The sequence below is a fragment of the Nymphalis io genome, chromosome 12 (genome assembly GCF_905147045.1).
Source record: "Nymphalis io chromosome 12, ilAglIoxx1.1, whole genome shotgun sequence".
NCBI lineage: Eukaryota > Metazoa > Arthropoda > Insecta > Lepidoptera > Nymphalidae > Nymphalis > Nymphalis io.
The window spans coordinates 13,243,815-13,262,372 of NC_065899.1; the positions used below are offsets into that span (position 1 = coordinate 13,243,815).

Sequence of the window (18,558 nt, forward strand, 5' to 3'; positions counted from 1 at the left end):
CGCCCAGATAACAATACATAGTTTAGTTAGATAACAACGACAGAGTTTTTTTGACCCTACAATTTTAAAACCAAGATAATTCACTGAAAAGTACACGCGGATCTCAAATCGCTGATTCAAATTAAAAGAAAAGATCGATAAGACGAATGAAATTCAGCCACAGCCGCGGTGGAGCAGCGTGATATAATATGCTTGTGATGCAATCCTTTTCCCTATTATGAGCAAGAAGATAGTTACAACTTTTACTGTCTTGTAAGTATTGAATTTTTAAATTACGATTTCATAATCAATAGGTATTATATATTATAATTCAAGGAGTAGCGTACTTCTTACAAATCTTTTGCTTATCCATTTTTCGGAAGCTATTTTATAGCAAACATACATACACAGATTTCGTTTATATATTAAATTTTTCCAAGTTTTTTTAAGTTGACATGATACATATGCAACATAAAAATAGAACCTGTTATAAACTAATATAATATAAAACTTCCATAATATAAATCAGGTTTGTAGTTTGTGAGTGATCGGATTCACTTCAAAATAAAACTTTTTTAAATTTTTCACTGCAACTTGTGTAGTGGGTGGTAGTGGCGCTGGTATAATACATAGGTAATAAATGTTATCATAATAATAAAAAGACATGTTGAATGAAAATACGAAAACATGGAACTAAAATATAATTTTAAATACATTTTTAAATAAATATCACATTCGATATTGCTTTTTACTTAACAAATAATCTTAATTATATAATTAAATAATATTCTAACTTATCGTATCATTGTGTTTGGAAATAATCACTTATTTTATATTACTTCATAAACAAATAAAACAAAAATAATAAAAAATATTCACAATTGCGTCGCCGTTGTTAGATACGTCTAATTCTGAACTTTACTATTTTCAGATTTCACATTAACCTATTTTTGTAACTGGGTTTCCAGCATAACGTGGCAAGTTCATTTTATCTTAATTTTGACTGATCGAGTCTTAGTAGTTATCACATCTATCATTATCAAGCTGACATTTTGCCGAATCAATTTTAGTCAACAAATTGTTTGTAGAAAACTTTTCGAATCGACGACAGATTTACAATCGAAAATCGATTCAATAGTGAGTGAGCCGCCTTGAAGTTTTGTTGATTCAAGTTTTTCGTTGAAATCAATTAGGACCTCTCGTAAAATATCGACTGCCTTGAAACCCAACTCACATTGAAAGGTGTGTCACGCAATTTTATGCGGGTGGCCTTTAAATATTATTAATTGTGTTTATTACGTTTGGAAATTTCTCGTGTTCTTAATGGAGTTTCGAGTTTGTTGCTACAGAGTGGGTCCAAAGATCATTATACAAATTTGATGTGGAATATTATTAAAGTATTCGACTATTCAAAGCTCTCATTGGAACCAATTTATTTCTTATTACTTAAGTTTTTTAACTTAAACTAAGGTTTTTGTATCCATTAAAACCGTGAAGTGACTTGTGCACCAGCCGCGTTGGTCTGTGTGTTATCCTTGTCACGTTTTATACTTTGAGGTTGTGACGCAATATGCTCCGCTTCACGGATTGTGTCAGGCAACCTCGTGTTCAGAGTTTCCGGAGTGGTCAGCATTAGTCCGCCCGCCACCAGCGCCGTCGCGCCAAACAGAACCGAAGGCAACCATTCGATATAGATAGCCTAAAAATTTGTGTTTCTAAGTTATCTTTTGTGAGAAGATAATAATAAAATAATATATTTAATATATTATGGATATAAATTAATGATTGCAATAGAGTATCTACCGTTTCAATCTTCTTAATAAGCAATTCGAGAGTATTTGTAAAAGTTGAACATTGAAGTTAACATTACCAAAGAAATGCATAAATCTATAAAGTATTAGATCTGAACTAGTAATCTTACAAGTAGCGGCATCTGTGGCGCCACGATGGAACCAAGGCGGCCGACCATTGAGCAGAATCCGAGCATCGAGTGGCGCGCATGCGTTGGAAACAACTCCGACGTGTACATGTATATACCACTAAACGCCTGTGTGATAGCAATCTTTCCCACCAGGTACAATAGCGTCGCGAGCCAGGACATACCTGAGCCGGAAAACATAAACACATCATCGTAAACGGTCTGCGATATTGCGATAACAATCTGTAGTAATTATTTAAACGTTATTCTTTGTTCTAATGTTATAAATAGGCAGTTGACTATTTTTTGAATTAAATAATATATAAATAAAATATTGTGTTTTTGACAGAACTTACTTTGGGGTACGAATGCTATCGCCGTACAGGAGATACCGCAGACGACGTACGCGATCAGTAACGTCCTCTTTCTTCCAATGCGATCCAACACCAATGCATTAGTGACGACGGCGATCACCTCCACACTCACCACCAACATATAGTTGGTGTATTTATCACCAGCCAAAGACACGGAGTTGATGGCGAGTCCATAGAACACGAACGTGCAAGTTATCCACCACCAGGAACATATAGCCAATCTCGTCATTATAATCGGTGATCGCAGAACTTGCATCCACAGCCCTTCCTCTTCTTGTTCATTCTTACCATCGATCTTAACTTTCTGGTCAACGATCGTCAGCTGTCTTATCGTTTCGTCTGATAAGGTAACGTTGTTCATCTTTGCTGCCTTCTCTATGATAACAAAAGCTTCTTCTTTGCGTCCCTTTGATAAAAGCCATCGAATGCTTTCGGGCAGAAAATATATGTAAGACAGGAACAGCAGTGATGGCGGATATACTACAAGGATAAAGGTCCGCCAGTAGGGAAAGGCTTTAGCTAAGAGAGCAAAACTTAAGCCTCCAATAACCAGCATGATCCCGAGGAACGCCGTCGTCAGCACGCGCTTGTCTTGACCGAGTAGTTCGATGGCTGAGAAATACGGAACATTATAATTTATTTTACTTTAACGTAACTAAAATCTCTTATTATATTCTCATCTTAATGACTGATTAATTTACCGAGCTGTGTGTCATTAGAGCAAGTTTATTTCTTACATTAAGTGCTGTATCTGTTATGTGATCTTAAAGTATTTGAAGATATCTTAGATTTACACAAATAAATGTAAAGAAAACGCTACATCTTTCAAGACTCGAATAACATTATATATATATTTATTTATTTTTAAATAATTATTTCAATTGAAATTAATCATAGACACCATAATGAGTACTTACTAAGGATATATGCAGCAGGGAAGGCACTCGCTCCAGCAACAGTTTCAAGGAACTCCACAATGACGTACATCTCATAGGATAACGAGAACGCCTTCAGTGAGCCGATAGCGCCGACTAAAGTACAGCTCAATATTAGAGCTCGCTTCCGGCCCCAACTGGAATGATAATAACGTATTTATTTGAATTACGTAAAGAGAAGAATGTTTTTGCAGACATGATTACAACAAGAACCGCCAAGTAACTCGGTAGTTACTCTTTATCATCTACATCTATACCAATATTATAAAGAGAAAAGATTTTATTTGTGTGTGTGTGTGCGTAATCGATAAACTCCGAAGTACTTAACTGATTTTAAAAAGTATGTCACCTATAGAAAGCTATGTATGTATAATAGTATTAAATTGATATATTAATCATGAGATTGAACCGAATAATGTTTTATTTAATTTATCTTAAAATGAGTTTAAGATGTATTCATCGCTAACGTTAAAACTGTTAATTTTATAGTCTGATTCTTTACGCATCACGCAAAAACTTCTAATTTATGTTTAGAAGCTTATGATTACGCTTAATTTTATTACGATGGCTGAATGCGCAGGAGATGTAATAACAATCACACGTAATATAAACAATATCCGACGGTTACTACAAACTGCAATCTACACGGATAAGGCCGCGGCATAAGCTAGTTATAAATTGAAACCATTCATAACGTGATACATTCGTGTCTGTATAATCGCAGCAATAAACTGTAAATATGATATGTTGTGTTGAAATAAAGACATCTTACAGACATATGCTTAATTATATCCAATTAATATCGCAACAGCTTTGAAAGAGTTGCATTCTTCTCTAATCACAAATGAAACGTGATTAATGCGTCCCTGTTGGGGAAGGCATTTCAGGCATGTGATATAATATTTTTAACATTTTATTTTTAGTATCGTATATTTATTTCTCGAATGCCTTGTATCTACGCTAAATGAGCACACCGGTTACTGCCAATGTCACATACAACATAGAGGCATATTTATTAGTTCGACGTAAAAGTTGAACGACGACATAAATGTTATAAAATGTTAAACTCAACGCTACTTAATTTCGTGATATGATTTTTACAACTACCGACATTATGATGATTTAACTTTTGTATAAAAAGCGATGTATTTACAATGAACGATCATAATTATTGTTGAACTTGAACAGGGTGGTTACTCTGCCTCTTTAATGAATATTGTTTATAACAACACAACACTTCTTTCGCTATCCTGGCTCACCTTCTGTTTCAAAAATTAAAAAAGTAGTATCCTAGTAATATAATTGCCGATTTAAAATCCTCTCCTTTTTAAGAGACGGTTATAATCGTATTCCACTATACTACTCTATTTCGAACTGGTGGATACACATGTGGCAGATCATCGATTCATCGATGCTGGTTTCCTCAAGATGTTTTCCTTCACCACCAAGCAAGAAGTGAAATTAAAATTCAGTGGTACTTGTCTGGGTTTGAACATGCAATCGTCGGATAAAATTCACGACTTCTAACAACTGAACTATCTCTAGGATTTTAAAACAATATAAATAATCGAGTGACGATTAATTTTCTTACAAATATTAATAAACTATAAAAATACTACTCGGTATCGGTTTTAGTAAAATCTTTTTACGTTTTTACCTTGGTTTATTTGTTATGACATATTATATTATGTAATAACGACGTTATTTTTATACTATGTTGTAAAAAAGTAAATAGGTACAATTTCGACTTATATATTAAACCTACTAAACTAAAATATAAACTATTAGACGATAGACGAGTTCGACGTATTTAACAGTAGTCGTTGAAGACTCACCACTTCCTGGCTCCATCATCTGGTCAGGACGGTGGTAGCGAATTATGTATTACCAATCGAATGAAACAACACGACAGTTAAAAGTAGTACAAAATTCACTTCCAATATTTGTTTACATACTGACTTTATTAGTTTTATACAAGTAATCTAATTCAAGCTTGTAATTGAAGTTTTGTTATTGTGAACACCGGATAAATTAACTGAGCACAAGCACAGACAAACTCAACATCAGTTTACTATATTAAGGCAGTTATACCGACCGATCCGATATGTAACCCAGGATGGGAAGCGAGACGAGCATCCCGATGTTGTGGATGGTCCCCACCAGCGTACGCTTCCAGTCCTGACAAGCCAGGTTGAACTGAAAACAAACAAAAGATTCACGCGCCATACCATTACCACTGTTCCACCTCTGCTTTTATTACGAAATACCTCGAGAGTCGAGTTAGACATGTAAAGGATAATCTGCCGAAGAATCTGCGATATTAGAGCGCGGAGCGTGTTGTGTGTAATATCTGCCCCATCGCTCTAGCGACGCAACTGACTGGCTAGATCAATAACAGCAGCCGTCCGGTAGCGGCTAGCGGCAACATCAGCAATTACTACTATGAACTGATAGTTTGATGGCGTCAGTGTTTTCATTTGAATGTAAACAGTGCCTCGAAAAGTACATCAAGCCGTTGGTTCTGTATTTCCTTTCCCTGAAGTTTCCTTCGCAAATGATTTTTCATCTCTCGGATTATAAGAGTAAATTAATAAACTTATATAGACACTTGCGCACTATAATATGACTTGCACATTTGGCCTTGAAATTAAAACTATAAAATATATATTGTATATCCGTTTTATATCTTAGTTTTCGTTAGTTGTAGAAAGGAAAAAAAAACATTGGAAACAAAATATTTTTTTAATGGAGCACGCTGGCTTCTAGCCGCGACCAACCGAACTCAATCTCAGTGTTTCACAATATGAATTATTTTGTTACGCAAGTACATTTATAATCTTACAGTTACAATCCAGCGACTTGATCAAAATTAATAAGTTTTAATATATAATACAAAAAGTATCAGCTTGGACAGCAGTCATTATCTAATTTACCGGTTCCAATTTATCGCTTAATTTAGTATAAAATAAAATAAAAATACACATTACAAAATATATAGAAAAAACTTATTATTAATTAATTACAGTTATACACACGTCTCTCACCTCAGCGACGATTGTATCTTTCGAAGCATAAAGCCAATGGTCGCAAGATCTGAGTTCATCGGAGAAGTTCCCGGGCGCGCAGGGCCCAGCGTCAAGGGGTGTTTTGATGAAGCACCGCCGATCTCTGGTGCTCTCCGGCAGCGCGCTCTCCAACCAAGGGGGATTGTATTCAGTACTGTTCACCGCTTCACATTCCGGCACCACGCATCTAAAATATATTTATTTATTTAAAAATATTAGCTATATAAAACACAAACAATAATAACTCTTCACCTCCATGACGCTCACTCCGTGACGTCACGTATAGCGTAATTGTTAAAGATTACGTAAAAACTAACTTTGAAAATTGGTAGTAAAAGAAATATGCAAGTGGCTTAATTTTGTTTATTTATCTTATTTACGCCTTTCTTGCACTCATTATAATATCGCACATGTATCCGTTTTTTTTACAAAAAAAAGAGGATAATCGTCATGCGTAATAAATACAATTACATTCTATGCATATCGTGACTCCCTAAGTCACGAGATTGAAATTGCAAATTAATAAATCGAAAATATTTTTTACAGTTAAATCAGTAGATAAAGTAAAGACCTTGTATTCACTCAAATAAATAAACTATACATACAAACAATCCTCAACACTCCTATATATAAGTTTTTTTTACAAATTTTAATTTGAGTCAAATAAACTTCGTTATATATTTATTATTCTTAGTCTTCCGACTTGGAATTTTTTTAATAGCGTATTTACACAATGGCCAAGGGAGCACGTGCCCGGGGCGGCATATCTTATAGGGATGGTAGCCTAACCTAATTTATTGTTAAACGTAAAAAAGCTCATGCAATTTTTAAACGTGTTTTGTGCTACAAAGTAAAAAAAGCTATAATACACAAACTTTATTGCGGTTAACGGCTTAGTTCAATTTAATATCACTAAAGGATATACAAAATTCATCATCAATATTCTTCAACCATACCGTAACAGCCTGTGACCCACTGCTGGGCTAAAGGCCTCCTTTCCTCTTTTTGAGGAGAAAGTTTGGAGCTTATTCCACCACGCTGCTCCAATGCGGATTGGTGGAATACACATGTGGCAGAATTTCAGTGAAATTAGACATTGGGCAGGTTTCCTCACGATGTTTTCCTTCACCGTAAAGCACGAGATGAATTATAATCACAAATTAAGCACATGAAAATTCAGTAATGCTTGCCCGGGTTTGAACTCACGATCATCGGCTCAACCATACTTATATAAATAAACACCAATTAGAAAGAAATTTAAAAACAAACAAGTTCCAAGACCGTTTACGCGAATGAATGAATTAATGAACGTACTCCTACTGTTACGCTGTCAGTTGACTTACAGTCATCTTTACAAAACGTATTACTCGTAACTGGCATTAGTGTTGTTGTTCTATTTCGTCACTGTATTATCGTCACTAATCGTATCATCGCAAACAAACATCGATTTACATTTTTGATTATCTAGCAAGTCGTATACATTGCCCCACTAAACAGTTAACATTGGCTTCGCCGTTGGCCGGAGCAAGGAGCTCGCGCTTAGCTTTGGTCTACAGAACAGACAGACCGACAAAAATAAAAAAAAAGATTGTTTTGATTTTAGTAGCTCGCAATTAATAGCCACATTAACTTTAAAAGAGGCAGAGATTTTGAAATCACAGACAGATGCTTCAATGTGTTAAAAACAGTGTGTTAGTCTCATACACATCTTATTATGTGGTATGCCATTTTCACATGCTTAAAAGACTTATGTGAAATATGAAGTGTCAAACCCAAATTATAAAATACGCTGATTGAAATCATTTTCCTTGTCCTTAAAATTGCAAAAAAGAACTGCGCCGGTCTGGTCAAGGTCGGTCGAATGATCATGAAATTGTTGCGGTCACTGATGATTATATATTCAATGTAAAACAAACTTAAGCAAAAAGCAAAAACTTAAAAACACTTCACATTAATGGGTGTTTAGTACTTAAACATATGAGTCAGTCCAAACATCCGGGCTATCCACGATTAATTATTTGATGATACGAAAGGATATAGAAGTTTCAAGTTTAACAGTTAGTGTCATTTGGGTAAATAGAGAAGGGTAACTACTCGAGTTTTTTGGTCAATCCTTCTTGGTAGAATCTTGGTATACCGAACTGATTATCTCGTTGGTTCGTTGGTTAGTTAGCTTTAAAGCCGCAGATCCCGAGGTGTGCAAACCAAGTCGGGTCAATAAAAAATAATTTAATTTCTCTTGGACTGCTCGGAGTCTGAAAATTTGTAAACTTCCGTGCATCGGAAAGTACGCGAAGCCGTTAGTCCTGCGCCCGAACTTTTTCCGGTCGTCGGATTGCCATCCCATTAGATTATGGGAGTGAGGGAACATCTGTGTTTCCGCATACACTTGTGCACTATAATATGACCTACGCAGTTAGCTAATCTATCTCGAGATTGGCTGCCGTGGCCGAAATCAGTCAAGTAACAACTAAGCACTTGAAAAGTCAGAGGTACTTGCTCGTATTAAAATCTAAAATCACCGGTTAAGACTATTTTGGTCTGAAGCATCCAGAATCGGAGGTGGAATTTCGAAAAAGAAAAACCTGAAATATTTTGAATTTTTTCATTGTTCAGTCTCATGATAACAGAATCGCTGAAATGAAGCCACTTCCCTATTAGCAGCAGCGCTTCCGACACGAGCTATTATCTCATCAAACTCTAGACAAGGTTACGTCTAGAAACTGGAGTAAATCATATTAGATACCATTGTTTTGAAGTTATTACTTAAAATCTACATAATATATAAATAACTTTATAACCATGTGCCGTCAGCACCTTTTTAGTTGTACTCCATATTTGGCATGACGAAATCATAACAATTTCTCATAACATCAAGCAGTCAGTACAGGGTACTCAAACAATTGTGATGTGTCGTAAATAAAAATATATTATTCCTTCGGTCTTTGAGTATTGCCTAGCCTCATACCTGGATCCGTCTCTGAATATTATATACCTCAGTATCTCAAGATAGCCTACACGCTAAAACCAAATCTGAAATCAAGCTTGCTATTATTTGGTGATTTTAGAACTAATACTGGCTATAATGGTAATTAGGAAGTCTAAAACTGTGACTGAGCCATGAAACTTTAACATTTTTTTAAATCGCAGAGGACATAACATAAAATATATGTAGGACGGAGAACAATTATTTTAAATTGTGAATTTTTAATCCACTGCATAAACATAATATATAAAAATCTACCTATATTTTATACAAAAAAAAAATATCACCATAAAAAATTCAAGCTCTCATCTACTAAACTGTTTCGACTTATTGATATTATATATGCCGTGTATGCCTTAAGGAAAACGTTATGTTGTCCTTAATTTGTATTTGAAGTGCATAAGTATTATGTGACAAGTGAAAGTCATCGAGCTGTATGTTCGCTTAAACAGCCGCGAGTCCTTCCTAGACGAAATTAGCAGCGATTAAGTCTTACGTAAACAATATTGCAAAAGATTAGTCTCTCAGCATGTCACGGCCGATAATTAATATATTATTTATATTTTACATATAAATAATCAATATGGTGAATATATTAAACACACTATATTTATGAAACATTGTGTTTATTGTTCTAAGAATATTATGTTGTAAAACAATGCAAAGTTACAAGGTATGTATATATTTACGGTGACGTTGATCGATTTTGGAGACGGCCGCCATTCTCAACGAAAACTGCAATGGAAACGGTAGAAATCGACAACTGCTCAAGAACTATTGAAGACCACATATATTCTCTCGCTTTCACAATCCCATGGGACGGCATCGCAGAGAGTTCAGCCGCAGGACCGTTGTCTTTATGTGCTTTCGAAGATAGGGGCTTAAATACCACCAACTTCCAAATTCTAGGCTACTATTTAAAAATTATTGACAGTAAAAACGAAAAACACGTACAAACTACACTTAACATATATTCAAAATCAACTACCATAATAGGTATTTGTTTTACATTACGATTATATGTATTATAATAATATTGTTATTTGTTTAATTTCTTATTTAGTTTTTAGCAAAAGTATTTTGTTCCCCCTTCTTATTATATTTTTGCATACAATAAACTTTAACACATGTTTTTGAGAGAAGAAATTAAAAAAAATTTTGTATACCTACATCATACGACACCAAATATAAATAACCCAACAAAACATTTGCTAAAGATATATATTTACTGAAATAAAATATCCTATAACATCAAAAATAAAAACTAAATATTTTCTATTTAGGAAGGAGTAAAGTTAATAAAGTAATTACTTGACAATGGCGTGTTTACCCTGTCGTAGTGACCCTCGGAGAGGAAACATCAACTAAATAATAATTACCGGCACCAGTCGAGACCTTATCACTAACGAACGAAAGCATCGTCGCTCCTAATGATACGCGTACAACGCGTGTATATGTATATTTAAGATTTACTCTTTGTTTATTGTTATCTATCAGACAGGCTTTATTTATTACACAGTTCAAAGTGTTGAATCGACTTATAATCAAATCTCAAACACTACACACATACTCTGATATTATTATATTTCCATTTAAGATACTGAGGAGGTCTTTGTGATCCTGATGTGCTCCTGACTGATGTCGGTGACGGCGGGCCTTCACAAGGGAGACTAGCCCATTGCGCAGGACATATTGACAATTGTAGCGCAAACACAAGTACACTCTCTATTCTCTTACTCTCATACTGCGATGGGATGGCATATAGACAGGTGTTTTACTGGGAGATGGTACCGGTGGTGGCTTTGTTCTCGCCCGTCTCAGTAAAAAGTTGTACTGGTGCCAAACTCCAATGTTTCATATTGTGTTCTGGTTTGAATGGTGAGTGAGTCAGTGGAATTATAGGCATAAAAGCCAACTCTGATCTCGCGAAACGCGAGCGTTGACGATGGCGGAAATGGATTATATTTCTTAAAATGCCCTGTATTGACGCACCATTTAGCCGCTTGCCTATTTGTTCGTATGCCTTCCGAATTTTGAATTCTTTACTTTCATTAATAAAAATGACGTAATAATATTTCTTTTTGTCTTCCTTAGGTTCAATTTAAACAATATTTTTATAACACAAAATAATAAATATTTGTGTTTTAACTAAAGGTATAATTAATAGCGTCGCGATGGGCATTAGCCCGCATAGAACCTAATGGTTAGAACGTGAATCTCGTGAATTATGTGCGAGGCTGTTAAAGAAAACATGGTGTCGAAGACAAACAGATAAAAATCTGAAATTTGTGTCGTCGTGTAACGTGAATGTAAATGTATGTGTGGATTACGTTATAAATTTCTCGAAACTCCTGTTGGAAGATAGGAACCCTTAGCCCAGCGATGTACCATTTACAGTCTGTTGATATAGTTTTGGGCGTGATATTTTATATTTAAGATAATTATATTCACTGAGACAAACCGATTTATTCATCATATAAATCTTGAATATCGATCAATGACAGAGATTCGAGCGGACACTTGGTTTGTTCTCGAAACGATGTTGATTCGAAAGTTCTCATTAAAGTCTGCTTTAATGACGCATATTTTATTTTATTTAGATTTTACAAAACATTTTATCATGACATTTTTCCCCTGACTAGCAAAGTTCATTATTTATTTGTATAATATGGAACTTCAATTTTTGCAAACCCGTCTGGTGGGTACAACCAACATATTCTACCGCCAAACAGAAATGGTAAGTATTCTTGGGTTCATGTTTGAAGAGTGAGTGAGCCAATGTAACATCAGACACACGGACACAAGCGACATAACATCTTCGCTTCTTAGATTGGTTACGTACTTGTCACATAAGGAATGGTTAATATTTCTTGCTCTGTTTTTGTTGGTTTTTTTATAAGATGTTTTTATTATTTTAGAATTGTCAGAATTTACTGTAGTTTAGTGTGACGTCTAGCAAATGAATGTATTTGATTGTCTAGTATTGTAAGAGTACTTTACCTGTACGGCACATCAGCCGCTATGAACACGAAGTTGACGGCGTAGTGAGCCAGCACGTAGGGCACGAGTGCCAGCAACAAATAGTTGACGACGTGGAACCGTCGGAACTGCCCCAGTTCCCTCATCAGTGCATCCGTGTCAAATTGCATTTTTTTCTCCATCGTCGTAACTTTACAGTTCGTTATTTTTATATTTTAAAACTCACTGTGTTCGCATAACTTCATAAAATTATAATGAAATGTTTATTTTTTGATATTTTATATTAATTCAAAAACAATATATGTATTTGTGTATACACTCTTTTTTAACTAACGCAACACGAAACTGTGTGCGCGTGCGCCGCGTTCTCTGTCACGATTGATAGCGCACGGCAATTTTAAGTTAAGGCTCGCGGGCGAAAACTTATTGTGATAAAACATGAATCCACTGAAGACGTGAAAACAAAGTTTAATCAATATTCATACATTTTATATACTATAAATACTTAAATGTTTTAAATCTATATAAACTATATAGTTTTTCGTTCATAAATACTATTTTTTTTTTTAAAGATTTCCTATTAAATTATTAATAGTTATACGGTGATTATATTCATATTACCAGAATGTGTAGACTCTATACAGTACACAATAGAATTCTTATAGTAAATCTTCTTATCACACGATACATGAAAATATTTAATATTAATCGCAAAACGTGACAATTAAATGTAACATTTTATTTTTAATAGCACTTTATAATTGTGAAGAGTATAAAACCGTGCACGGCGGTGAAGGAAATCGTCATAACAAAACTTGCATGTGTCCGACGACATTTGAGGCACATGTATCACTAAGGTAATATTCTAGTTTAGGGGAGAGGAGGAGTCCACTCTTCTTTTAAAATTATTTATACAGTACATACAAAATACTTAGTCAAAAATATTACCCACCAAACTTATGATACAGTTTTTTTCCTATTTTAAACCAATTTAATTATTATTACTTTTAAGTATTTGTTTTTGATTTTTCTAGGACATCCTAATAACTCCTTAATCGTAAAGATGGTAATAAGTTAGATGAACTATGAAAACAAATGATGGCGCTAGTGCGGATTCGCACCTGCGATCCGCGAGTACGATTGTCATGATCTCTACACCGCGTTGCCTATAAAAACAGTGAACACTTATATTGCATGTAATTTCAAAGTCAATTGGCGTGAAATTATTACGTTACATGAATGACGTCAGCAAATACCGTCATGTTGTACGTACCGTTTGAACAGTCTGTAAATCTATCTTTTGGACTCTTCCCTAATTAATACAACGCTTAGTGCTTTAGTTAGTAACTATACACAAACATGGTTAAATTATTATTATTTATATTATAGTTATATTTATTATAATTATTATTATATATTATTATAATTAGCATTGAAAGTCAGCTTATAATTTCTTAAAGTATTTTAATTACGTTTATTGAAATATTAGATAAAATTAATAATGTCGTACCAAAACAGCTAACTGTTACGTGTTTGCCAATCAACAATAATTGCAAATAATATGCTAATAAAGGATTCCTTTAATACAAGGCATTCCTGTTAACAATAATAGCTATCAGACAACTAAAGAAGGTCTTAAGGAAGACGGTGTAGGATCACAGCTTCAACGTATGAGATGAAAAGTATTATTTTTATCGGTTCAATTTCGTATATTAGTATCAGTACGAAAACAAGAGACTGATCGCTTGTTTCGATATTTAAAACATCACACTTGCTTATAATAATAGTAATAAATCTTTTTTTTATAATTTAACTAATTTTGTCTAAAAACTTTCAATTTGACTCGTTGTCTGACTAACCTCTGAGAGCATTTTTATTACATGGTGTGCAATGTTCCGTTTGATAAATATAATAATATACGGGTAGCTTTACCGTGACAGAAATTAAGAAAAAAGGTTTTTTTTTTTTATAGAACAGGAAGGCGGACGAGCATACGGGCCACCTGATGGTAAGTGGTAATCAACGCCCATAGACATTGGCATTGTAAGAAATGTTAATCATCGCTTACATCATCAATGCGCCACCAACCTTGGGAACTAAGATGTTATATCCCTTGTGCCTGTAATTACACTGGCTCACTCACCCTTCAAACCGGAACACAACAATACCAAGTACTGCTGTTTTGCGGTAGAATATCTGATGAGTGGGTGCTTCCTACCCAGACGAGCTTGCACAAAGCTCTACCACCAGTATACTTTAGTCCGATTAATGTTCTATACGAGATTCATAGGATGAAAAAAAATTGTATCTGTAATAAATTGTATTACCTTTTCAACAATTAGTAATGACTAGAGCTTATAACTTCCAATTGAACATATGTTTCGAAACCGTTAGTTAGTAGTAGAATTAATAATAATATCCTGGGAGATTATTCACACACCGCCATCTGATTCCAGAGCTTGTACTATGGAAACCAGACAACTGATATACTACATATACTACTTTTCTTTTGTAAATACATACTTATATAAGAATTATACCCAGACTAGAAAGGCTAAATGTATCTACTAACCACGCCAACCGGCTCGTCAATTAGCTTTACACTTCAGATAATATTGATGAACTCAAAAGACATACATGCTTGTAAGATTCTACTTGAATGGAGCCTGTCATAATTTTCGCGCATGACGAGAGCACAGGCAAACGGTCACGATAAAACCTAAGGTTGCCATTCCTTGATTAAATTCATTAGACTCGTATTAACGATTGTCTGAATGTCCGTTACCAATCAATCGATCAATGGCACAAGCCATTGTCAAACTGGCACTCGGCACTCGGTGCTATTCGTTCGCTACAATATGTCGAAACGTAATTGTAGTCATCAATGCCTCCAGTGACATTGTTGTTCGAACAATGACTTAATAACATTGGAAAAGCGAGGTTGTCAGTAAGTTACTGGAAATTAATTGACTGAAATAATTATAATAATTTTAATTGCAATCGTTTTATTATAATCTCGAAATAAATGCAAAAACATAAACGATTCTTATAATATTATTGAATATTTATTTTATTATATTATGATATGTTTTTTTATTAAGGGAAGCTAATACTGCCAATCGAACTGAACATAGGTAATAAATACATATATATTAAAATAAAAGTATAAATGTCTGAAAAATTATTTAATAAAATACCTACTTAATGGAAGCACAATTGAAAACATTACCTTTAGATGTGGCTACATGATTACCAAATAATATGGCTCCATTAGCCAAGTCAAATATTTTCCAAATGTTTAGGACTCTTACAATATAAACACGAATGACCTACAAGGTATAACCCCGCATGTCATATCTCCGTGTACAGCTTTAATTTTTACACGAAAAAATAATATCACCTCTATTTTTTAACATATTACTGGACACGAGTTCGTGTCCATGAGATTTATTGAAATAGAGTTCAGTTTTATTAAAGTTTTTGTCACATCCGTTAACCCTAGAGGTCGTTTTACGACTGTAGTAGGTATAGCGTTAGTTAGACATGCGAATCACTTTATAATTATATCTAAGGTAAAATCTTTATGGCGTTAAAGGGAAATCTCTTGATCACATTGCTTCATAGTCAATTCAAGGAACTCAACAAGTTTCCATAAATAGGATAAAGATACTTGTCTGAACTAAAGGGAGTGCAACGTGAATGTTTTAGGTTCTTTCTTAATTACGGTTTCCACAAATGATCTCTCTTTCTATGCCAATGGTATTTGTGATATTGTATTGTTTGCAGGTGGTTGTAATTACTTTCATAAGTTGATAGGAACAAACAAATGATGACGATGTAAGCCGTTATAGATTTTTACTAATACAAATAAATTATATAATTTACAACAAATATTTTTTTAAAGCTAGACGTTACATAACAGAATTTTGTTAGGATCCAGTTTAGGCTATGGTTTAACTTAAATAGATAACAGAAATCAAATGATCATATAAGATATAAAAAGATATGAAATTATCTACATAAATTATAAGGAACATTAGGACCTAGGTCGGAATACGACGCAAATCCTCTCACACGGTCATGACCACAACGGTACTTGGTGTATATTTTTATCTTATTTCTGTTAGTTTCTTTTTATTATTTCCGTATACAATATTTTAATTGTTTTTAGTTTGTTAAATTACTTAAGTCATGGAGATCTATTTTTATGTTTGTCTATAATTTAAATCATATCAGTATTATGTCTTAATTTTTGTGGTTTTTTTTTATTGTCCGAAGTAAATAAGTAAACTACTAAAGTTTTAATAATTTTATTTAAATCTCAAACGGAATTCTCATTTATTATCTCTTAATGCTTAATTACTATAACATTTTGATTATTTTCTTGATTTAATATATTGTTTTATCTAACGAGCTCTTCGGGCTCTTTGTTATGTCCCTTGTGCCTGCAGTAAGACTGACCCATTCACTGTTCAAACCGGAACACACCTAAGTATTGCTTTGTAAGCATCCATTTAGTAAGCGGTAGAATATCTGTCGAGTGGGTGGTACCTACCCAGACGGGCGGCTGAATAGGTATCACCCACTCATCTCTGCACAAAGCCCTACGACCAACTAAGGTTTAATTTTATAAATTTAAACAGAAGATAATGAGAAGAACTTCCAACCATCATTACATTCGAACCCACCCACGATAGTATTATCTATGAATATAGTTGCCTTTACTGTGCTCGTTCAGCCTCTCTCCATGGGTAATAATAATGTTGTATATATATGACCATAATGTTGATATCAATTGTACTCTATATTTTGAAACCGGGCAGTTTGATCGGTTGATTACGCATTTGCTAGTTAAATAAAATAATTAATTTTGCGTTAGAGAGTCCTTTTATCGAAATAGGTTCTAGACTGTATAATAAGTTCACGTTACGAAGTTAAAATGTAATATCCGCAAATGTACTCAAATATGGTAAACTGTACAGAACATTAAGTATGCCTGTATAATTCAAATTATCACGGTTATAACCCTGCAGTGCGACCTAACAAACAATTAATGTCATTTTAATAACACATTTTTGGTCTCCATTGCTCTCGCTTACAAAACCTTTCTTATGTACCTGTGTCTTCGTTGTAAGCACTGGTAGTCCAGTCATTATATACATTTGAAAATGCATGTGAACCTAGAAGCCTAAATTTTGGATATAACGTGGGGGGCTAGAAAAGCTTAACTTCTAATTGCCGACTTAGATTTCCTATGTACATTTTCCGCTTACGTAATATCCAAAATTTAGCCTTCTCGGTTCACAGGCCTTTCTAACCTATGCGATTATAATATATAATATACAAAGAAACTATTTACGTTACGTATTATTGTAACAGTGAAACAGTTTTTAATCGCCTTTAAAAAATGTTGGTGATTGTGAAGTCATGCATTTGTTATTTATGTATATTCACAGATAACTTATTTGTTTATGAACCGATTTTATTGATTCATTTTGCGCTGTTCACTTAATATACCTGGCTTTTCGAGGAATATATCAAAGAACTCCTCAAACTTAGAAAATGTATAGTGATGGATGTATTTTTAGGCTTACGACAATCACAAAGCAAGGTGGGTACTAACCAATGATCATGGTCACGCTGCACTTGGGCTTTAAAAGTACACAACGGAACTCCTTCGTGGAAAGCATCAATTAATTAATTTATATAACTTTCTATATATCTTTGTGGAATTAATTTTTAAAGTTTACTTACTTGCGTTCTCGACCTTCGTATAATTGTACCGGGTACTATAATATTCAATTATACGACGATGCTTTTATTCTGCTATAACTTTTACAAAATATAACCTATAATACATAAATATGCTATCCATCGTTGCAAGTTTCCCCCTTTTGTATTTATATAGTTTTCCATTTATTTTAATCTTACAAGATTAAATACAATGGTTGAATACCATAGATTTTTTTCCTTAATAATTTTTAGGTAACCTTAAGAATTTAAAGTTAAATTCTGCTTATAGTAAAAAAACATTAGGAAAATTAAACGCAACGCCCGACGTCATTAATTCAGCAATATATCAGTGAGTTGTTCGAATGCTATTTGAGGTACAATTATAACTTTATCCGCTACAAAGTAAGACAATTTTAGCAACACACCTGTAAGGAATGTCAGCAGCAAGGAAGATGTAAGTGGTATGTAGCAGCCCGACTTGCACGGCTGCTAGAGCTACCAGCACGTACACCCGCAGGTGGAACCGACCCGCCTGCCCCAGCTCCCGCATCACTCCGTCCGCGTCAAATACTCCACACTTAGAATTCTG

The 18,558-nt window shown here is 34.1% G+C and overlaps 1 protein-coding gene across 1 annotated transcript; it reads right to left on the reverse strand.

Moving 5' to 3' along the window:
- Positions 1-664: 664 nt before the first annotated feature.
- Positions 665-13,356, reverse strand: LOC126772535 (organic cation transporter protein-like). Its single transcript, XM_050492932.1, has 8 exons — positions 12,858-13,356; positions 12,258-12,683; positions 6,251-6,458; positions 5,302-5,402; positions 3,189-3,343; positions 2,254-2,883; positions 1,901-2,082; positions 665-1,678 (listed from the first exon to the last, which is right to left on the reverse strand). Exons 2-8 carry the CDS (start codon positions 12,416-12,418, stop codon positions 1,463-1,465), a joined length of 1,653 nt encoding a protein of 550 aa, XP_050348889.1. The 5' UTR covers positions 12,419-12,683; positions 12,858-13,356; the 3' UTR covers positions 665-1,462.
- Positions 13,357-18,558: the final 5,202 nt, after the last annotated feature.

Coding starts and splice junctions, on each gene's coding strand:
- LOC126772535 (XM_050492932.1), bottom strand. CDS start 12,418: ATGGAGAAAAAAATGCAATTTGACACGGATGCACTGATGAGGGAACTG. Junction 5,403..6,250: donor AAGATACAATCGTCGCTGAG/GTGAGAGACGTG, acceptor GTTTGTTTTCAG/TTCAACCTGGCTTGTCAGGA. Junction 2,884..3,188: donor CCCTGCTGCATATATCCTTA/GTAAGTACTCAT, acceptor CGTATTTCTCAG/CCATCGAACTACTCGGTCAA.